This window comes from Cornus florida, unplaced genomic scaffold (assembly GCF_030987335.1).
Source record: "Cornus florida cultivar Cherokee Brave unplaced genomic scaffold, ASM3098733v1 CherokeeBrave_3.0.0_Hap2_Chr07, whole genome shotgun sequence".
NCBI lineage: Eukaryota > Viridiplantae > Streptophyta > Magnoliopsida > Cornales > Cornaceae > Cornus > Cornus florida.
In genome coordinates, this window is record NW_026775577.1 from 51,261,029 (window position 1) to 51,285,722 (window position 24,694).

The 24,694-nt window shown below is 34.5% G+C and overlaps 1 protein-coding gene across 8 annotated transcripts in view; it reads left to right on the forward strand.

Moving 5' to 3' along the window:
- The first annotated feature begins 8,711 nt into the window (after positions 1-8,711).
- The window catches only part of LOC132267183 (probable LRR receptor-like serine/threonine-protein kinase At5g10290), a 29,812-nt gene continuing 13,829 nt past the window's right edge, over positions 8,712-24,694 (forward strand). For 5 of the 8 annotated variants that reach the window (XM_059768264.1, XM_059768265.1, XM_059768263.1 and 2 more), the window contains exons 1-9: positions 8,712-8,993; positions 11,365-11,562; positions 14,126-14,258; positions 14,427-14,504; positions 18,987-19,130; positions 19,217-19,288; positions 19,472-19,537; positions 19,743-19,807; positions 19,919-20,062. In XM_059768264.1, the coding sequence (XP_059624247.1) occupies positions 11,481-11,562; positions 14,126-14,258; positions 14,427-14,504; positions 18,987-19,130; positions 19,217-19,288; positions 19,472-19,537; positions 19,743-19,807; positions 19,919-20,062 (784 nt within the window). In that variant the 5' untranslated portion in view covers positions 8,712-8,993; positions 11,365-11,480. The other 3 variants (XM_059768268.1, XM_059768270.1, XM_059768269.1) reach the window with 3 other exon arrangements.

The following is a 24,694-nucleotide window of genomic DNA, read 5'->3' on the forward strand; positions in this document are numbered from 1 at the left end:
TAAATCCAACTTATATGTTGAATAATTTTTATGTTTTCTTTTACATCGGACTCATAAATTGTTCCTAGAAGTTTTGGAGTTCAGTGGAGCTCCTACTCAAAGGCAGCATTCACAATGGAACGTTAATGAATTTTAATGAAAATAATTCAGGGTTTCGTGAATTCCGAGGACGGAATTCCGTTTGTTAGGGGGGGAGAATGTAATACCCCTAAAATTAAAAAGGATATAATTGAGATTTTACTATTTATTTTAAGTGTTTTATGTGTTTAGGTTTAATTGATTAAATTATTTGTTCGTTCTTTATTTGATTTAATTGTTTAGTCTTTAATTAATTTAATTGTCATTTAGGTTGTTTTTGAATTGTTTTGTTGGTTAATTATTTTATGTAATTTAATTGTGGTTTTAATTAATTGGTCAATTGTTTTTTTTTTTTATTTAATTAAATAGGTTAAATTATTAGGGTTTTGTCTCTTTACTGTCACGTTTGAATAAAGCCGCCTTGTTTAATTAAGCCGCCTTAGAGATGTAAGGAATTGTTGATTTCCGTCTCTACGATTAAAGTAGAATTAGGGTTAATATCTTTTCCTAAGCCTATAAATAAAATAATAAGGGTCTGCTTAGGGTTGTAAGCACAAACCTTATTCACGAATAGTGAAAATATAGAGAGTGAAACAGAGAGTTTAAGGGAAAAACTGAAGGAGAGGAAGGTAGGGTTTGAGCCAAAGATTGTAAGCCGGACTAAGGAGGAAGCTTGAGGGCTATTTGAGGGTTAGAACCAGAGCAGAGGAATCCTTGACGGCGATCACGATCGCCGGAAAGTCTAGGAAGAAGACGACGTTGAAAGGTTTCAAACCGAAACCGAAAGGCAAGTTCTTTTTCTTCCTCCTTCCCTTTGGCTTGTGTTCTGTGCACCTAGATAGTCTCTAGGGTTTAATTAATCAAGAACTGGAATTTACATGGTTAATATATGCTATATTGATGGCTGTTCGTTGTTGAAATTAAATCTGTTACAATTCGTGCAAGTCTGTTTAGTTTTGTTTTCTTAAAGCATGTAAATTCTATTGGAATTTTAGTTACTGTATTTTCTTTCAACAACTGTAAACGAATGATTGGGATGCTACTAGGATTAGATAAGACTCCTAAGTTCAGTAGTGAAGAGGAACAGAGGGGATTGGAATGGAATTGATATTGCAAAATAGTTTCAGTTTTGTTCCTAAAGCATGTTTTGTTTCGGTAACAAATTTAGTTTTAATTTGATTTCAACTTCTGTAAACGAATCATGGGAATGTTACTCGGGTGTTATAAGACTCTTAAGATGAGTTTTAGAAATCAACAGAGTGGTAGGAATGGTCCAGAGACAGAGCAAACAGACTGAAATGAAGCAAAAACGGACTGAAGCTCTCAGAGGGGGAGGAATTCAGCTTTCCCATGAGTAAAGCCAGCTCTAGAAAGAGTAGAGCAGGCTCTACCTCAACAAGAGTAGGCTCTAAACTCCTCTGAGCCGGCTCTAGGCTGATTAGAGCCTGCTCTAATTTTCCAAGAGCAGGCTCTACCCAATTTCATGCGTACTGTGACTTTTTAAGCTACTTTTTGGGCACTTGGGGTTTCTAAACAGTTTTAAAACTTTAATGGGGTTTTCAAAACATTATTTTAACATGTAATCAAGGTCTTGAATTGCATAAAATACCCCTTTGTTTTAATAGAATTAAAAGTGCGCTAATTAACAAGTTTGCCTACGGTTAACGGCTGGAAAGAAATAAATTGTCTAATTTTAATTTGACAATTTGGGGTGTTATGACATGATTCTAAATTAAATTTTAGATGCATAAGGAAGTCTTTTAATTAACAAATTGGACTCATAGCATAGTTTATGGCTCGGTGCAAGAACAATAAAACAGTATACAAGTATGCAACCTAGCTTGCTTTTGACGGATAAAAGGAACTGAATTGCTAGAAGTAATTTAGAATTAATTTTAGCAAATTCTTGGACAATATTGTGATTTTAAATTTTTTTAAATTGCACGATAGAGTTGTTGATTTACTAAAACTGATCTATTCATGCTCTGGATGCTAGTTGATAAACTGTTAAACAATACATGGGTTAACTCTTGGATTTAAATTGCTGAAACTTTAAATACGTTTCTGCAATTATTTGGATTTTGATTTTGGATACTAAATTGTTGTACTATTTATCATAGTCTGTAATTTTTACATGGTTTTGGATTTTAATTGCTGGATTAATATATATTCTGTCAATTACATGGATATGGAGGGTTATATGCACCGGTATGGGACGGTGTCATACTAGGGATGGTTTAGCTCAAACGCATAAACCTAACCTATTGGATTAAAGGAAAGGATTGTAAAATATTGAATCCTAATTTTGTTTAAGTCAGATCAACTGAGTAAGTTGAGTGACCATTTGGATTTACTGTTGTTTGGAGTTAACTCATATCAACTGAATAAGTTGAGTGGTTAACTGATTATACGTCTTATGTCAGATCAACAAAGAAATTGAATGACATACTCTGGTTTGGACGGATTTTAAATATATGATTATGGTACCATGAGATGAACTTGAGTCTCAGACTCGTTGGTTAGGGTGCGTATATGCAGTGGATGCGTAGCTGGTTATAGTAGGTTGAGGTGTACCCTGTTAGGTCTAGGTACTCATGCCCACCTTTGGGTGCATTTTTGCATGTTGCCTTCTATTCAGGTTGAGACCCCCTACATAGTCCAGTGAATGTCCCTTAGTGTGGATATTTATATATGTATGGACTAGATAGCTATTGCTGAGATATCTAGGGTATATCTGCGTATCGGGTCACTGTCTGGATTGTAGTTAGGATAAAACTTGCATGTGGGCCTGACCCACTCTTATTTTTACAGGTGTTCGTCAGTTCCAGGCTTAGAGCTTGATCGTGCTGAGCAGATATAGTTATTCACTCCACCGACGACGTAGGAGTATTTTCTTCTCATTATGATCGTTGGTTTTCTTTGCAGTTGTTCATGTTCAGTATTGGAATATTTTTAGTAGGGGTCCACGAGATGGATTCCCGAGTTGTATTAGAAGTAAAGGAGAAGTTGGTGTATTCAAACTAGTTCTTGCATATAAAGTTTATTCGGAGGTTTTTTCCATTAAAGGATTTTCATTTTAGTTCTTTTCAGCAAAATTTTATTTATTCCTGTTTCCTATATTGTATTCTATGTTCGTTAAATTGCTAATTGATTTGATATCCTTGGGTTATCGGGCGTAGGCCTGGCCAACCCGCATCCGAAAATCCGAGGGTATCACAATTAACTATTAAGTTAAGTCCTATCTAGTCGTGTGAGGCCACGGAACCAGTTGGATAACATGCCATTGAAAGAATATGACGGATAGTTTACTTTCATGTTCTGGATATGATGGATTCATATATATAGGGATATGGACCCTCAGGATCAGTGCTTATGGAGCGTATATTGCTTGGGATACATAGTTTGATATAGTGGATAGTTGTGTGTCATGGTAGATAATTGTACTCATGCCTACTATATGTGTGCTTTGCATGTTGCCTACTATTTAGGTTGAGGCCGTCCCGTAATCCAGTGAGAGTCCTTTAATGTGTGTGTGTATATATATATATATATATGGATTATGTAATTATTTTTGAGTTGATTAGGATGTATACGTGTATCGGGTCTTTGTTTAGGATGTATTAGAGTAGAACTTGTTCGTGTGCTTGATCCACTATTATTTTTCAGATGTTCGTCAATTCTAGACTTAGAGATTGTTCGTGCTGAGCGAAGACAGTCTACTTCACTCTTCCGATTCTACGTAGGATTCTTCTTTATGTTTTAGTTTTTGGATTTAGTTTATTTCAGTTGTTTCTGTTGGGATTTTATTAGGGGTCTACATTATGGATTCCCCAATTGTAATCTAGATGGTTACTGGAATAAGATGATTCAGATTATTATTGGAGGTTTCTTTTATTGGATTATTTAATGTGGGATTTATTATTTAGTTTTATTTTCAGCTTTATTATTTATTCTTATTAATCTTTTGTATTCCGTGCTCGATTATTACTTTAATTGTTTGGTATTCCCTGATTTTAGACTTGGACTTAATCAACCCATGGCTTTGGAATCGAGGGGTATCACATCACAAACATTAGTACCCTTAACTTCAAGATCATACATATATACAGCATCAGTACACTCAACTTCAAGTTCATTCATATATATGGCATGTGCTAAACAATAAAGTATTTATGCCATGCATCAGTCCTGCCATGTCTCAATAAGGACACACCATGTCTCATAAAAGGATATTTATAATTTTCTATTCACACGTGCACCAATATGGAAAAATAAATAAATGAGGATAATAATTGTGATCACAAATAAGAATGTCTTTACTTGAGCTAAATACAACTTCCCACTAACCAAGTAAATCAATGTTATTAAAGAGAAATATGCATCCTTATTGTATAAGATAAGCGGTAAACCCTTAGTAATGGGATCAACAATTTTTTGTTATGTATCAATGAGCTCAATAAAACACTAGCTTGTTCTCAATCCTCTATTTCACAACAAGGTAACAATAATCATAATTTTAAACCAACCTGAACTCTTATTGTTTCTGTGATGTAAGACTATAGCGGAATTATTAACTTGAATTTCAAAACTGATATTTTATAATGCTTGAAACATGACCTTATAACATGCAAAATAAACTCTGCTCCTATCAATTATAATAAAAATAAAACAATACTTGAAGTGGATTTTATAATGCTGACAGCCAGCAAAGTCAAAATTTCCACCATCCCACGCTCGTTGATCTTATTATAAAGTATATGGTTCTTAATTCTTTGCAGATACATTATAAATTTCTTTACTGCTCACTATAGATCCAAATAGGATCACTATAATATTTGCCTAACTTTGTGCAAATGCTATATTATAGTAAACAATAAGCAAAACTAAGTATACATTAGGTTTACAAAGGCGTAGAAAATACCTTATATCTAATCCTGCTCTGGGTATTTTCTTGGTCATTGGATTACCAAATTTCTTAAGTTTTACAATGGGTGCAATTTCACATTAATAGCGTTATATGTCAAATACCTTCAGAACTATATGTAATTAGGTTCTTTGTGACATTCCAAGAATTTCATGAGACTTATTTAAGTGAAACTTAATACTAATGAAGAGGCTTCACCAATACCTTCATCTCAAATGTTTGAGGCACAAATTATTTAATCTCGTGTAGAATTATGTCACAACGTACTATCATCCACATTTAACACTAAAATGAATTTATTCTCACTAACTTCATGAAAGTTGGAAAAGATTTGGGTCCTAGTGCCTCATGAAATATCAGATCTCAGGATCGATTCTGCAAACAATTCCTTGGAGGGGGGTGTGTGAGTACCAACTAATAAAAATGTCACATATATATAGTTTAATTGATGAAAAAGCCAACTAAATTTTTCAGAGTTAATTAAACAATATGTCTAAACAATTAACTCTAACAACATAACATATTATCATATTCTAGTTTCCCATTGGTGAAATAATTTTCACATTTGAGGGTAATTAATCATAGAAAACACAACTACTTATGCTCCTTTGGCCATAATAAGTAATAAATTATGTATATATTTTACACTAATTGGCCCAATCCACTTAGTTGGACAGACTCAATGACCCACTTTTGGGCTTGATCATTATTTATCTCTGCTAAATGCCAACACAATCCTTTAATTTTAGCAAAATAATAATTTTATCACTAGTTATAAATGCCATTAATTTTTTTGGATAAAGTTCAGTAACACCCCCTAAGGTTTACCAAAAGCACATATAGATACAACTTACCCTATTTTTGGACAAAGACACTCCCTGAAGTTTGATATAGTTACCAAAGACACCCTAAAATGAATTGACATTTTTGCCATTTGACTTTTATATGGACCAATTTGAATATTGAAATGACCTTTCTAACCTCTTTGTGCAGTCCCATACCCATTTCTTTCCTTCTCTCCTCTCTCCGTTCTCTCTTCTTCCTCTTGCCGCCCCAACACCAACACCAACACACACACACACACACACACATATACACACACATATATATGTATATACATATACATACATATATACACACACACACACAACAAGGTGACGACGGTGAGCTGTCGTTAAAGAGAATCGCACCGGTGAATTAGACGACGATGATAATGTCGATGGGCGGCGGTGATTTCGTCTTCCGTTTCGGCGATGGCAATGATGGTAAGTGGTTGGGGGTGGAATCGTATAGAGAGATAGAGAGAAAAGGTGGGGCAGTGGTGGTGGCGATGGTGGGTGGCGTTGGAGCTGTAAGAGGAGGAAGAGAGAGGACAGAGAAAGGAGAGAGAAAGGGGTTGTGAATGGGTTGTGGGGCAGTGGTGGTGGCGATGGTGGGTGGCGTTGGAGCTGTAAGAGGAGGAAGAGAGAGAACAGAGAAAGGAGAGAGAAAAGGGTTGTGAATGGGTTGTGGAGCAGAGAGAAAGGGGTTGTGAATGGGTTGTGGAGCAGAGAGAAAGGGGTTGTGTAGCAGCAGAGGTGACGACTGTGGATGCAACAGAGGCAGCGACAGTTTTTAGATCTTTAGACACACATCCACGCGCCGGCACACTGCAAATCGTGTGAACTTCACACGCTGGCGTCGGAATCTCTGGCCGCCATTGAAATCACCAATCTCTCCTGATGATATTGATGGTGACGAAATAGGGTTTCGAAATGAGCAACACGGTTGCAGTAGGGATTCACAGAGGAATGGAACAAGTTACAGAAGAAATGAAAGGTTAGAGTGAGTGAGTAAGAGAGAGAGAGATGGCCTGTGGCTACAAAATAAACTGAGGGTAATTGCGTCTTTTTACTATATTTAATATTTTATAATAAATATAATTTTAATATTATGGGGTAATTTCGTCTTTTTAGAAGATTTAAGACCTTATTTGGTTGAAATTTCATACAAGAGGTGTCTTTGTCCAATAATAGGGGTAAGTTGTATTTGTGTATCCTTTGGGCAAACCTCAGGGGATGTTGCTGTACTTTACCCAAAAATTTATAAGTGTCCATTTTGGTGACTAACCACTCAATCAAACTCAATGACACTTGTGCTTAGAATTGTAAAATATGATTCAATTTTCTTAAATGAATCTAAATACATATACAGATTATGCCACAATTTGTAATATGGGACACATGATAATAATGTATAAAATTTCAGTAACACGATAATTTTACAAATATATATTTTCTGAGACCTAAAATTAATCATTAACCTTACCACGTATATCATCAAAGGTATAAAATATTTAATTAATGATGATAACTTAAGAAATTTGACGTATTTATGAATGATTATTAAAGCACAAACTCATATATGAAGCTTTATAAAATTTATACACGCTATATGATAACTAATTTCTACAATGCAAAAAATGGGGTATAGATTTTTGTAGTAATTATTTAGGAACTATATAATATGTTTAAAATTTGGATAGAAAAAATACCATAATTATATAGTTCTAAAACAATTTAAAAATTTTCACAATACCAAATTTGGTATAAAACCAATCAGAACCCATCCAAATAAATATATTGAGGCAACTGATGAGTCTACTCATTGGGTCAACAAAATAAGTTAATCGATTACGCATTGGTTCCATTAAGAGACATGCATCTCTTTGCAAATAATTATTAATCCACTAAAACAATGCATTACAACTCTTAAAATATGAATAATCACAAAAACATTTAAAATAAGTGGATAGAATTAATTATTATTATTAGACCACAATCTTACAAAAAAAAAAAAACACATGTTCCTAGGCAAGTGGCTTGTACGGCCGGGTCGAATTGGCCCCCTTCTTAGAAAAATGGTCATATGACTGGAAAAACCGAGCGGCTCACAGCAAACTGACCGGATTTAATTGTGAATCCCTACACCATCTAATAAATCAGAGTACAACAGAATCAATAGCCTAAAAATCTGGCCTGAATCGGCTAGTTTGACTAATTATGGTCGAAAGTACATGAAAAGTTCAAAGATTACTGGACTGTCGAACGAGATACCATTGTGTCGGATGATCAAACATTAATATGAGAAGTCATGTCTCACAGAAAAAAATCTTTTTATTTTTTCTGTAGAACATGATTAGAGATGACCATATTTTAAAATAAAATTGTAAGACTCCAAAGACAATTATGTTATATGAAACTCCAATTAAAGGACAATTATGTTACTAGGTATTTATTACTGGTTTTGAAATGGTAAGGAGGTTGTGTAAATGTTTTGAATGAGAATATCATAATTTTTTTTTGCTTCTAAGAGTCAAGTCAATGTTATTAAAATGAAATTAAGAGTAGCATTGTGATTAAGCGCCTCCTGAAACACGAGGAATCTCATTCTCTAAAATCATTTTTTTCTTTTACAAGGCCCACTACTCAATACATGTGCTGGTGCTGAAATAGAAAATGTCCAGTCAAAGAAGCTCAATAAAATTAGTGCTAAAAAAAAAATTAAATAAAAAAAACCACCTTCTTTCTTAAGTGGTGTGTTATAATAATAAGGTAGTCAAACGTAGAAATTACATTACATGGTCCCACTGTTACAATGCGACCAGATGCAAAGGATGAAGTGGGCTCCACTTTTTGCACACTAAAACAAAAATGTTTAATTATGTAACACAAAGAAAAATCAAGATCACAACATCTGCAGGGAATTTTCGCAGTATTGACCATTACCAGAAGTGTATGGTTGATGCGTTCCCGTTACAAAAAAAAGTCGCCAATCTCCTAAAGACGCCAGTTTTAGAACCAAGTCACTGAAGGGTCAACTGAATCTGGTATAGAGAGAGAAAGAGAGTGTAGAGAGAGAGAGCCATTTCTTGAATTTACGGACTATAAAAGGAAGCTTCTGTTAGATTTGCTGCAACTACACAAAAATCCATTATTGATTTTTTCAAAAGGTATTTCTTTCTCTTTTATCGTCTTCTTGAATTCCTCTTTTTTTTTTTTTTTGTTGGGTCTATGAGATGTTTATATTTAGCTAAAGAGGTCTTCATAAGCTATGATTCTTTGTGGGTTTTGATGATTTTTTGTGGGTTTTGATGATTCTTTGGGTTTTATTTACTGAGACATTTGAATTTGCTAGCTTTTATGATTTGGTTGATTAGTAGGTTGATTGGTTTGGTGGATTTGACGAGATAGAGATATATATAGAGAGAGAGGGAGCATTAATATATCTACTTTAAATTCTTGTTTTTATGGGTTTATAGTTAATGGATTGAAGAATAGATTAGTTTCCATGAATAAATTGGGTCAACACAGGAAGGACAGTGTCTCTAAATTCATTTACAAGTAAGTCATACAAAATATCTGTATGGGTGGTTATGGGTCTGGGCATGCGTGGGTTCATTTACATGTGAATGTGAAATTGTTAAAATTCGGAAGTGTATATTTTAGAAGGTTGATCCGGAAACTGCCTCTCGACGAGGAGGTAATGCTGCATACATCTGACCCTCTCTAGACCTCGTAGTGGCGGGATCCTCTTGCAAGGTTAACCCTTTAGGATAAATTGTATATACACGAGGAGATTAGGGATATTAATGTCATACTGCGTGGGTGGGTGAGAGAGAGTATTTAAGTGTGCATATATGGTGGGTGGGTATAAGGAGGGGTGTGTGTGAGAGAGAGAATAATTATTCACTGTAGGCTAAGAAGCACGGATACGGGTACGGCGATACTACAAATATAAAAAAAATAGGATTTGGGTATGGGTGGGATACTGCAATAAAAAATAAAAAATTATATTTATATATATAGCCAAAATTAAATTAATTTTGGTCTGTTTTTTAAAATATTTACTCATTAATATAACATAGGAGTTCGTTTTACAAAACATAAAACAAGCATCTCTAATCATCATTTAATATATTTTGAACTTTTCTTAACTATTATATTATTATATTATTGTTGGAAAAGTTACATTTTATGGTTCCAAACTTGTTAAAAATGTGTTTTGAAGTATCTAAGAAGCATCGGATAAGTGGTTAAAGTATTTGAGAAGTATTGGATACATGTTAGAAATTTAAAAATATATTTTAAAATAATGGATACGTTTAAGAAGTATATGAGGAGTATCGGTATCCGATACAGATACGATACGCGTACATCGCCCTTGTAGAATTATCCGTGCTTCCTAGATTGTAGGTGTGTGGATTGGCATAAGGAGTTGATGAGAGAATTATACATATATAAATTATATATATATATCTTGAGAGGGAAAGGCTAACTAACTGCTAGGTTTATGGTTATTGGTGCTCATATTATAAAAAATGTTGAATTATTTGACTCTTCAGTTCTGTTTTCTCCAATCATTATTTTTTGACTTATTTTTTATGAAATAAATCTCAATGAATTTCCGGCACACCTATGGGTACAAAATTTATATTTGCTAATGAGAAATGATTATTATAGAAACTATTTATGCCATGATGCAGAATGTCAAAACAAGAAATTATCATTTTAAACAGTCATGTCTGATAGAAGGAAAACTTAGACAACTATGGCACTTTAGGTTAAGAGTGGTGTACAAACGCACTTTTTCATTTATTGTTGTCGAGTAATTTCTCTACCCACCCTTTTGATCACAGACTGACATTTTTTTGTGCCAGGTGATTATCTTATAACAAGTGATGCTGAACTATACACTATATGATCAAAGCACAAATTTACTAGAAATTTCTCATATTAGAAGTGATTAAGCATAGACCTTAGGATATCTTTCTTTCTTCTGTTTTTTTTTTTTTTGATAAGTATAGACCTTAGGACATCATAAACAAGTTACAGAATATTTTGGCCCTTTCCTTAAATTATCTCCTAAGAAACTCTATCTTATCATATTTATTTTAATTTTTATCAGAAATCTTTTGAAGAAGACAACCACTAAAGGTAGAAAATAGAAATTAATTTTTTGGATTGCTGATTTGTGTTCCAGAGCAAAAGTGCACTATGTGCTGGAATGTGTACTCCAAAATGGAAATCGCTAGGGTATTAACATCTTCTGCTATGGATGTTACTTAATTTTTATGTAATAATTACTTTTAATTATGGTTATAATTATAATTTCTTTGAATCTCCATATCTTCCTCCATGTACCCTTTTTTCCCCTTCACAATTTTTCAATAGTCTCGTTGACTTCCCTGTCTTGATGCATTTGCCAAATACTTGGAATTGTTTTCTCAAAAAAACTATTTTGTTATGCCAGTTACCTTTATGTCTAATATGCTATTTAATATGCATTTGTAACATTTCTGATATAATGATTGGATTTTTCAGAGAAGGCACTTGTTCATGCGTTAAAGATGGCTATTATTCATGCATTTGAAGAGGTTTATGCATTATGTTGCATTAATATCCGGGAATAACTTTCAACTTGAATCAAATTACTGGGAATGGTGCCATCAAGGACGCAATTGTTATTTGTAGTTATTTTATTGGCATGTTTACGTTCTTTTGTATCGCCTAATCCGCAAGGTATGCTGTTTATTTGACATTTAATTCATTCTGACAATATATGAGTTAGGCTAAGAATTACTAGTCTTGCATTTCCAGATGTAGCTTCATTTATCATTAAAGAAAAACAAAAGATAGAAGGGGGCATTCTTTGTGGGGTTTTGGCATCATTTTGTTAAAGGGTAGCTTGATTTATCGATTTTTTTGCTGTCAACCCAACCTCCTGTTTAGTTGACTTTCAGTGACACACCCTGTCATTTGTCCGTTAGATTTGTTAATACATTGTTTTCATAATTCCTTAAAAAGCCCTCATTCATTGCAAAATGACAAAAGACTGCAGTAGCAATGGAAATGACAAGTTGTCAGAAAATTTTCAAGGGCAGAAGTAACCATAAAGCATGAACTTACTTTTGTATTAAATTTACATATAATTCTTACATATATATCACATTTTCATTTGTAATTTATATTTCATTTCATTTTAAAATATTAATATATATCGTTTAGTTTAACAAATATACCCTTAATTTATTTTTATTTTTTCTAATAATTTGCATTTGGATTTACACTTATCGAATTTAAAAATAATTTTCTAAATTTTACAAAATCAAATTTCATATCAATTACCTTTTATAATTTACAAATTTATAAACATGCTAGGGTTGCTTGGATGGCAGGTTCTCAAGGTTACTACCTTGAGGTCTCAAATTAGAGTCTTGGTTTAAGTGATATCCATGGCTTGTGGGTGATTGCTGATATCCGGTGTTTGTGTTGTAGCCACGAGTCCAAAGGGCACATAGCGGTGCATGCGGATCCGGTTCAAACAATGATCCAATCTGAACCAATCTGATCTGTGAGGATTGGTTCTGTTTTGATGGGGTATGGGTTTGGTTACGGATCCATTTTTTTAAGGAACCATTCAGAACGGTTTGGTTACAGATTGAGGGCAGAAAAATCCGATCCAACTCAAACTGATCCATTGTGTACACACACACACACACATTATGCCTTATATGAATGACTTTCTATACTTTATCATTTCACTTTTTTTTTTTGGTCTAAAATTAATTTTTTTATTTTTCACATATGCATATGTAATATTCGTCATTATCATTTCCTTAGCCTTTTGGGTGATTTTTTTTTTTACCAATAGAAAAGCCTAGTCCGTGACGCTGGTTCTTTCTCATATAGTGGATTGTTTGTGCATGAACAGAAGCATGATCTAATTCAAAAGACAGAAGGTAGTGGATTGTTAGTTGACAATATCAGTTTTTGCATGAGAAAAACAGACAGACGGTAACTAGGAGTTTCAAAGCCGGTAGAGTTTGAGTAGCACAATCTAATTAAAAAATTTCACCCAATTGAGCACGTCTAGCATATTTCTCCACAGTAGCAGGATCACTATACTGACTCTATTGAGATACCTAGGGTCATAATCGTCTCTCTTCTTGTTGTCGCTGCTATATTTTTAAAATCATATTTTCTTATCCACGTTATTTCTTGCATGCTTGACTTGTAACAGTCATGTATGCATTGTCAAATTTTTTTTTTTTGTTCAAGTGGTTGGACTTTTAGATGTGATCATCCTATTTTGGATAGTGTTGGAGATTGCTTGTATTACCTGTTATCCAAGTGTTTGTAAAATATTGACGAAGTATATAAAATTATGAATTTTATTTTCTTATTGTGGACACATCGAAGAGGTGCCAAACACATGTTTAGGGCTGTCTATTTAGTGTAGGGGTATTTGACTTCGACATGGTCGAACATTGACCTGCTCCTCTATATATGTGTCTTGCTAACTAGGGGATGAGAATGTGTTGCTGACATCACTGGAACATTCTCTCATCATGAGAGTTCACCTTGTATGTTATTGGATTGGACACAATAAATCCAAAAAGATTCAATCTATTCTTGAATCCTTTTCTTGTTGGAAGGTTTAATGTTAGATGGTGTTCAAATTTTGTGCTTGTTTAGTGACAAGTAGTATGTAATAAGAAATGACTAATATAAAACTGTATGCATGGTAGCATTACATATCGTGGTACCTTCACATACTCTGAATGTTTTATAGGGGAATAAGCTTAGGTAGATGACATAGTTGAATCAACGAGGTGGGTCTACTCTCTTGGGACTTTCTATTATCTGGAGGATGAACAATGAAAAAATTGTATTCCAACTTTGTCTATTTGCCGAAAGAAAGATTCTTAATTTACTTATGGAAGTTGTTATATTTGAACGAGGTATTCAAAAGCATTAGACTAACTACATCCCATTCACGTGGAACTCTTTTTTTGCTATATTACTTTTCCTTTTTTCTTTTACTAAAACAGAAACAAATGGAGGAAATAAGAAGATTTCTTTTATTTGTTAAAATCCAGTATTCTGAAACAAGGTGTTCCATGTGTCAATGTATTGTGGATAATATGATTTGGCATAATGAGGTTATGGATATACAGGATTTTTTTAGTATGTCCTATATTTGCTCCTACATGTTTTTCCAAGATTTTCTTTGCAACCCTGATCAGTTTGGGGTGGCATATTAGCCTGACAGAATGCTGTGAAATTATGAGGTTTCTTTCAGGAGATGCACTCTATGCATTGAAGAATTCACTGAATGCTTCAGCTAACCAGCTCAAAGATTGGAATCAGTATCAAGTGAATCCATGCACTTGGTCCAAAATTAGCTGTGACTCTAGTAATAATGTCATTTCTGTGTAAGTAATTTGCTGGATAATCTTTGCTTGCCTTTCTGACCATGATATGCATTCTAACATAATGTTGCGCATGCATTACTAATGTTATGGAGCAAGATTTTGCTCATTAGTTTCCCAAGCTTCAGATTTTAGTTGTGGTGCATGATTATATTTATTATCTGCTTGCAGATCATTATCGTCCATGGGATTTTTTGGAGTTTTGTCCCCTGAAATAGGAGCTCTGACGACTCTTACGCAAATGTATGTGTAAGGAAACTGGAGCAGTCAGATTTTTTGAATTACGTTATTCTATGTTCTGGTATATTAATTTGCTTGAAGCTACCTATCTCAACTTTTAGCAAGTAACTGGGATTTCATATCTGTGTTGTATCATATGAAACGGCAGACATTTTGTATATTGTTCATATTGGAGGTGAATCCTTGGAATAATGTTAGAAGACACATCAATACTGACATCTAATCTTTTATTTGTGTTGCCTCAAAGCACTTTCTTTCAAGCTTTTCCACTTTTTTCTATTCTGGAGTCTCAGTGGTCTTGGTGTATCTAACATATTGAGTTGATTTGACTAGTTATAAGTATTCCCTGATGCTTCTATATCATTTCATATTCTGATATGTCTTCTTTGTTCTCTATATTCTTGAGGTGACTCTGTGACATAATGTCATCAGACATATCAATAGTGATGTGGAATGTTGAGTCACGTGGTATATTTGCTTTAATGCTTTTCCACCATCTTCTACTTCAGAGATCGATGAATAGGTCTGTATCTCTCTGAGTCTAAACCTCATTATAAATACCTACGATGTTGTGTCATTTGTATTTTACTGATTTGAGTTTATTTTGTAAAATTCGAGACTAGCATGAGTAATGTTGTTAGCTCAATAGGACTTAGGTTGGTAAATTTTGTTGATCAAAACTAGAGTCTACAATTTTGTATTTTATTTCTAGTTTAGTTAGAAAATTCAAAAGGTAGTTTGTGCATGGTAATTACCTCTTGCTCATGGTTGAAGATAGAATTTACGCTACATTGAAGGGCAAAAAGGCAATCTCTTACACCAAGGGTATAAAGGTAATTTGACACTCCACTGCACTCACCAATACTAGGATATATGCATTCATTCATTAGGCTTTTTAAGTTTGATGATTTCATTCAAAAAAATCCTTGTTTATATGCATGCAAAGTGTTTTAGAAACTTCCTAATTTTACAATTTTCTAAGTATAATTCTGCAGGGTACTTTGATCAATCAAACTATCGATCAAAGCTCTCTGGAGTTGTGTCAATCGATCAACCTGTTCCTTGTTCCATTCGATTCAAAAATTCAGTTTTCTTTTCAAAATAAAACACTGCAAACCTACTCTGTATATAATTTTATTTTTCCTATATATATACTACTCTAGGCCAGATTATAGATACACTACAATGTTTAGAGCATAAATTTTTATTTTTATTTTTATTTTTTTGAAAAAGAGTGCATTGATATTTTCCTTTACGTTCATCAATTGCATTCGAAACTGGTGAGTGTGTTCCTAGTGTGTTGACATCATTGGTGCGGAGCTAATTTGAGAAATTCAATACCAAAAACACTATTCAATCATTTAGAGATTGGGCTGGACGAGTAGTTGGATGGAAATCTAATAACAGGTGGAGATGTAGATTCTTGTGGAGTGGAGTCTGATAACGAGCGGATCGTGTGCTTGAAAACTCAAGTGGAGAGTTTGGGGGACCAATCTGTGTTTAGAGGTAACTAGGAATTTTCTAGGGTTTGAAAACAGGTAACCTAGTTGTAATATCTCTTTCTCATAGTGGATTCCGTTTGCCTGGACTAGGTCCTATGGTTTTTTCGGTTGGATTTACACTAAAAAATCTCTCTGCCTGTTGTTCATGCTTTTCCTGTTTTATTTGATTATTGCATGGTTGATTGGAATGATGATTTGAATAGATTTTACTATTTAGTTATAATTTGAATTTAAAATTCTGTTATTGTAGCTTAAATTCAAGAAGTAGTTAAAAATTGTTAATCCAACTAACAAGACCTATTCACTTCTCCTCTAGGTCTAGATCATGGAACACCTTGCACGACTACATTAGAGCCTAGGATTTCAGTCCTTACGACTTTCAAATGTATTTGTTTAGCTTTTTCTTGTGCCAAGCTGGCGATTGTTTTGGTGTTGTAATTTCTAAAAAGAACCTTTTGAAGCTTTGAATTTCAAAGATGCTCTAACCAGGTAGTGTTTAAAGGCTCTTCCCAAAGCCTGCTCCTGATGGGCGAGAAAGATTGGGAACGAAATGACTTTTGGCATTATTTTGACACGAAGTGACTGCTCTCAGACTTGAGGAAATGGCTCCTCATCTCTCAACTAAATAGCGACTAAATATCCCCTTAATTCATCTGAATATCAAGAAGACTCGACGTTAAGAAATACTCATCTCTTTACCATTTGGAGTTGGCAAATGAAATCATTTTTGCCATCTAGCTTTGACTCAGGCCAAATATGTTGTATCCATCATAGTTCATATTGTCCTATTCAGTGTATTGAGCCATCTCTCTCTCTCTTTCTCTCTCTCCTTCCTGCAATTGTGACTCCTTGAACTTTAATAAAACTACTTCTTGCTGACCATCTCAGATTAGTTTTTGTTAGAGGAAATAAATATTAGAGTTACACCCGCTCTAACAGCTTAAGCTATTACAGCAGATGGTGGTTAACATGGTATCAGAATAGTTAAGGTCATGAGTTCAAACCTAACCACTACATAGAGAATTGTAATTAATGCACGTGTTGGACCAAAATATGGCCACACGTGAGGGGGCGCGTTATTAGAATGTAAATATGCTGAAGTTACATCCTCTCCAACATCTCAAGCTTTTGGAATAATTGGTAATCTAACGACTCTAACATGTATCAGAGCCAAAAGGATTCAAATTCAAACCTCTCCGTTACTCTTGTAGTTAAAAACTGAAACACTTGTTGGATCAAAAGAAGGCAACACATAAGGGGGCGTGTTCATGTTTGTATTAGTCATAAAAAAAGTATTATTCTAGCTATCAAGCTACCTAATGCAATACTCCTTTTTCCGGGCATGGAACTAGCTATGTAAAGATGGCACAGGCGGTTAGAGGATATAATATTTAAGTTCCACCCTCTCTAATAGCTTAAGCTTTTTGAGCAGTGGGTAGTCTAACATTGATAGAGGATATAAATATTAAAGTTACACCATCTCAAACAGCTTTAGCTTTTATTGTAGATGGTGGTTAGGTCTTGAGTTAACCTCGCCATTACCCCAGAGAAGGGTAAATGATACACATGTTGGACTGAAATCTGGCCACACGTGAAGGGGCTTGTTAGAGTGTAAATACCTGAAGTTACAGCCTTTCTGACAGCTTAAGCTTTTGGAGCAATTGGTAGTCTAACACTTTTCCTTATAAAAACAAGAAAATAAGGGATGAAAGTTGACCCGCACAAGGATGATCATGTTTTTTAAAACATATCATGGAAAAACATTAAAAAATAGTAAAATAGGAAACATTCTGCTGGATCTGCTATAGTGCCACAAAAATAACAGGACAATGGGGGAAACAGAAGAGAATTATGAAAACATATTACTGTTTGCAACAGTGCATTCCAGGTTTCTAGGTTTGCATGACGATGCTTTATGAATATGTGTAGATCGAACTTGATACCAAAAAAGTCATATAGCTTTTGTGCATATTTGCAGTCTAAAGTATTGTCTCGTTCCTCTAATAATCACCAAGTCTTGTTAGAACTGGGGATCCAACAATCATTTATTTCCATAGGAATATTGAGTTGACTCCATGAGCTCACTTCTGTTGGATGCCTGACCTACACAGAAACACAATATTTATGTCATCTGTCTAGATATAAACTTCATACCTTTTTTGAAGTATTAATATTTTTTTCCTTCTCCAGCTGATAAAGAGGACTACCTAGAAAATAGGGCAAATTATGCAAAATACATGTATTACACAAATTATGTATCCACATAACTCATTGACTAAATTATGTGTTAATTAATTCCAACTATTGACACAATAATAATTAGAGAACGTGAAAGTACACTTTTATTAGTTACTGTTCAATTTTGAGATTTCTGTAGTTAGTGTCCTTGGTATTATGTTTTGATTGGAAGGATAGAATATTTTCAGTTACATGACGTTTGTTAACAGAAAAGATCTTTAACCAATGCCTGTCTCGATTATGTGGCATGTTGGGAGGGCTAGACTAGATACAAATTAATCTGTGGCATTGTTTGCACAAAGTTGCTGCTCTTAGACTTTAATGCATGTACGATTAGGGAAACAATATTGTTACTTAAAAAAGTTAAAATTGATTTATTTTATTTTAATTTTAGGCTTTCTTACCGAGGATTCTGAGATTTGAAGTTGGTTAACACATACAATTATCAATGTGTAATTGTCCTAAACATTTTTATTTTTCAATCCTTTATGTGGTTTTCATGTAATATTATGAGGAAACAATGGTCAATATTCACTCTCTGGATTAGAGATATGCATATTTACTGGGAAAAACCATTTTGGCACTGGACTAGTTCTGGCACATGGCTTCTTTGGGGTCAAAGTACTTTTCTTTTTGAATTTATTTCCTTTATGTAGTGGCAGATATATGAGATACTTGTAACCCTTATATCCACCTACTCCAGTATTCAATATTGATTAGTTGATAATAATCAGCTGCATTCATCATGCAGTTTATTGCAAGGAAACAGAATAACTGGTGGGATACCAAAAGAGTTTGGAAATTTGACAAGCCTGACAATGTTAAATTTGGAAAGTAACCATTTAACTGGTGAAATACCACCATCCCTTGGCAATCTTAAGAAGCTTCAGTTCTTGTAAGTAATAATTGTTGCATTTATTAGCATTTTCGTAGCATTATCTTCATAATTTTACTGTGTGCTTTACTTGATTATGCAAGCAGGTTTTTGAATCAAAACAATCTCACAGGGGCTATTCCTGAATCACTTTCAAGTCTTCCAAACTTGAGTAATCTGTAAGTGATTAACTCCCTCATGAGGCACAATGGTATCTCTATTTAAGAATCTGCCTCTTGATTTATTATCAAATTGAGTTAAATTGCTCCTAACATTAAATTTCAAGAGATTATCCATGTGAGTTTGTACAATTGGACTCCTTTTGTCAGTTTTTGATCGCATAATTGAAACTTCCTTTGCAGTCAGCTTGCTTCGAATGGTCTCAGCGGTCAAATACCTGAGCTTTTATTCCAAGTTTCAAATTACAAGTATGACCATCGTTATACTTTAAAATGATATCAACTGCTGGTTTAGACAGTATCATGCACCAGTGAACTTTTCAGTGATTTGATAATTCTCTGATTCTTTGTTCTCTCTCTCTCTCTCTCTCACACACACACACACACACACTCTCTCTCTCTCTCTCATATTCGCCGGCCTTGAAATTGATTTGACTTCAGCTGTTCATTGCAGTTTTACAGGGAACCAATTGAATTGTGGCATGAATTTCTCCCACCCTTGTGAATCTGTCAGCGGCGGTAAATGCATTAGCTTTTTCAGATGACTCTGCTATATAAAATTGTAAATGCGCAGCTGCATAAATTTCCTTTTTAAGACAAGCTTAGTGTGATAACTTTGCCATCTGGCAGATACTTCACGTAAACCAAGGATTGGAAGAATACTTGGGATTGTTGGCGGGTTTTTGGGTCTTATTCTTTTTGGAGCTGTGCTGTTGTTTTTATGGAAGAGAGGGCAAAAAGGCTACAAGCGTGAAGTTTTTGTAGATGTTGCAGGTTTGTGTTCCTTGTTAGTTTATGAACAGATTGATGACATGCCAATTTTGTTATGCATGCAAATTTTTTTTGAATTTATTGCTTGCTGAATATTTGTCGTTTCTTGAAATGGAGGCATGTGGGTAGAGGTTTTTATTTTCTTCCTGATAAGTAAAATTGTATTAGAAAACGTACAAAAGGGAACACATCCCAAAAGAAACAAGCAAGGACCAGATAAGGCCCTCAGCTGCTCAATATGTCCAACAAATCAACCATCTCCCCCATGGATTTATAATTTCTCCCAGAAACCCATCAAAAAAGAGAACCAAGAATAGAGAATTTCAGTGCCCCAATAGGTGTCTCCTCCCCATCGAAGGATCTCCTGTTCCATTCCTTCCATAAGCACCACCAAATGCACAAGGGCGCCACTACACACCCCCACCAAACCTCAATCATGCCTAACGAAGATCGAGGCATAACCCACTGAACCCCGAAAAGGGCCAAAAGCAATCCCTAGTCACGAGGCAATGCAACAAAAGATGATTAACTGACTCTTCATCCCTCTTGTACATGCAACATGGGTAGTGTTAGTAAAGAAAGATATGATAGCATGTGAATTAACAGAAAGATATGATAGCATGTGGATTGACTGAGGCTATGGCCTTAAACATAGCGGAATGGAAACATGGGATTCATGTAGCCATCGTCAAATAATTGGAAAAGGCTTAGTTGTTGTTGTTGTCTCGAAATGGAGGTATGTGGTTTTGCTGGGAGTATATCACCTACTGGCATTTCATTTACTTTTTGTGGATGGTGATTTATACTGTATTTGGTTCTTTTGTTACAAACAATTACAAAAAATTTAAGGATCATTCCATATCATGTCAACAAGTTAACCTGAAACTTTGATGAGTTTATTTGACTTTGCCAAGTTTTGGGTTGATTTGATGTCACGACCCTCCCACACCGTGTAGATATTGTCCGCTTTTCACACTCTCTGTGCTCACGGTTTTTGAAATGCGTCTACACAGTTAAAGGATGTCAACACATATAAGTATCATCAAACCTCTCCCCCGAGGAGATGTGGGACGTCACAATTGATGAGAACTCGTTTTGGTCCAAAAGAGGTTACAGGTCTACTTGGTTAAGTTGACATGATATTCTACTAATATATACTTGGCTCAAGTATAATTTTGAGAAATAAATAAATATCAATAACATTTGCGCTATTATAGGAAGCCCAATGGGGGAAGTTAGCTTAATACTAAGAAGCACGGACACGGATACGACATGACACCGACACGGCGACACGGCAAATCCAAAAAAATTAGGACACGAACACGGCGAATAGTGTGTGTATATATATATATATGATGTAGTACTTCAAAAATTACTGAGTGTTACTATTTTTCATCAACCTCACAATGAAAAAAAAACACAAATCATAACTCATAACTAATAAACTATAAAAGAACAATGTTGCAGAGTTATAAAACCAAATAAAAAACAAGACATTAGAATAATAACTAGTATCATTTAATCATCATTGCAACTTTACTCCAAATACAAAAGCATAGATAGAAAGGACTATTAACATTCATGACTGTTTAATATTTAGGACTTTACTGTTAGCACTTAACATTCACAAAAACCTAAAGGCTAGTCCCCAAAAAAGATACAAAAACAAGTCAGTGTACTATCATCTATTCCTATCCATCATTTGACCTAGGACTTTTACCATTTACAATACCAAAAGGGTAGTACAAAAAAAAAAAAAAAAAAAAAAAATCCTTTTTGTCCGTGCCGTGTCTGAGTCGTGTCCGAAAATTCAAAAAAAATAAAAAATTCCAGACACGTTTTTTGGCGTGTCCGACACGTGTCGGGGCGTGTCTGACACGTGTTCGTGTCCGACACGTGTCGGACACGGATTCTTCGCCCATTTTGGAGTGTCCGTGCTTCCTAGGCTTAATATATATTTTTAAATAGCACGATTCTCATTTATATATATATTTTAAAATAAATAGTTGATGGATATGATAGTATATTTAAGTCCTCTAAAGTAATTGCTTTATTTTTAGGGCTCTTCTAATACTAGTAGGTTTTGGCTCTCAACCAACACAATGCGGGTTTGTTTTTCCTTTTATTTTATATATATATATTTTTATCTAGTTTCTAACACTTTAGAGCTTCTTGTTAACTATCAGCTGTTATGTAATACATGATGGCTTTCTAAGAGTAGTTACCATTGTATCATGATAAATTGGGGAGAGTAAAAGTTCATGTATGTAACACCTGTGTTACGACAAACGCAGTGATTTAGCGACAGAAAAATGAACACGCCACACACAAAGATTTAGCGTGGTTCGGCAAAGCCTACATCCACGGTGAAGATCGGGTGAAAGAATTCACTTTGTGAAAATCTGAAGTTTACAAGTTTCAGCCCCCAAAAGAGTGATGAGACTGACTAAACCAACTACTGCTTGCCAAGTGCACTGTGGCCTAGCTGTCGCTCTCACTTTGTTTTCTGTGATTTTCAGTCTCTCAATTTTCCCACTCCAAACCCCTAAGCGCCCTTATATATCGGGTTACAAGAGAGTATTAAATAAGGTCCACGACCTACAACCAAAAAACGGGTCAACAAATAATCAACGGGTCATCGGGTCGTAAAACTGTTCGCAACGCGACCCAGGGCCAAATTCAGGCCACGACATCACAGCCTGTTACAGAACAGTAATGGTGTGTGATGGATGTTAAGAGCTTCTTGTTAACTATCAGCCGTTATGTAATACATAACTGCTTTCTAAGAGCAGTTACCATTATAACATGATAAATTGGGGAGAGTAAAAGTTCATATAAGTTCATGTATGTAACACCTGCTACAGAACAGTAATGGGGTGTGACGGATGTTACAGTTTCTGTAGCTTATGGTTATATATGATGGTTGTTATGTTCTGACCTGATCAAAACCAAGATTTGATGGTATTAGACTTCATTTTCCCACTTCCTTTAAGAAGTTTAAGGTTATCTTCAGATCTAAGATATGGGTGTTTAAGGTCTAATATATTCTATTTGGGCTTTCGTTTTTTTATTTTCCCCTTTAAACATAGTGTAGAATGAATTCTGTATGGCTATTTATATAGATCTCTGTTAAGAGAACTAAGATTTTGTTATCTTGATCAATGTTTTCCAAATCTTAGCATTTTTTTTTTCTTTCTATTTTCTTAGTATTAGATGCACCAAACTAGTAATTGTTTAATGTGAACTTTAAATAAATTATCATGAGTATGTAATATGTATAGCATAATGGTTATTACCTAGTGGTCCCGATTAATCGGGGTGCTGCCAGTTGGAGGTGGACTGGACACAACCTTAACATTTGGCATTTTTGTACTAATTTGACTATTTTAACGATTTGAACCTGCATCCTCACACTTGAAAGTCGGAACATTTCATTAGTGCACCAAACAGTGGTTTCTATTATAGTGTAATGAGTCTCTAGTAGTCCAAAGAGTAGTTAGTAAAACAATGTTATAAACAAATTACGTAATAATTTATTTACCAGAGTTTCCATTTATGTAAAGTATTGGCACTGTCATTCCACCAACAAGTCTTTTATTTATTTATTTGTTGATTTATTTATTTCAGAATTTTAGTTGCATTTATAGTTATCACTCAATTTAGTTGTTAACATATTCTCTTAAGGGATGATATTTTCTTCTTAATTTGACTTAAGACTGAGATAAAGTCCAATGTAATAAGTTAAAATATTTCTAAGGCTCATACATTTGCTTACAAAGATCTGACAAATTGGGTTTAAAAAAACACGTGTATCGACAACTTTTTGGGAGATTGTTAGTGAACAAAAATAATTCAAGTTATGGATATTTGATTACCATTTTGCTTTGACTGATACTCTCAACCATACTTGTTTGATTGGTAAATGATTTAAGATTATAAGACTAGTTAATAATTAGCAAACTGAAGTACTTAGCACTAGTTGACAGAGTAATAGTTTGTAGACTTTAAGTGCTTAATACTAGTCGGTAAAATCTTTCTATGACTCATGAAATTGATGAAAAATAATGGAAATCATTTAAGTATCATGTGTCAATGACTTCCTTTTCAGGGGTTTGCTAGTGATTTAGAAAACTTTGGCATGAAAATCAGGGGAGGACCTGATACTATGATTAAACCATTGTCCTTATTTCAATTTAATGCTGTGACTAAAACCTTAGTGTGATGTCGTGGTCCATTTTGTTCTGGCCCGGGTACAGGGGAAGCCCAGAGGAAAACTTTTTGACCTGTTTTTTTTTTTTTCACTTGCAGGTCGTGGACCATGTTTAGTGCTCTCTTGTCGCCCAGTATATAAGGGCGTTTAGGGTTTGGAGTGGGATAATGAGAGAGCACTGAAAATCGTACAAAGAGAGTGGGAGCTAGGGTTTGGGGGCCGAAACTTGTAATCTTCTATTTTTTGCATAGTGAAATCTTTTGCCGGAGCTTCACCGTTGATGTAGGCATAGACTTAAGCTGAACCATGTAAATCTGTGTGTTCTTTGTGTGTGACGTGTTTATTTTTCTGTTGTGATTCTTGTTTTGTTCTTGGTTCACTGCATTAGTTGTAGTAACACAGTCCCTGTTTCCTTCATGCTTAGG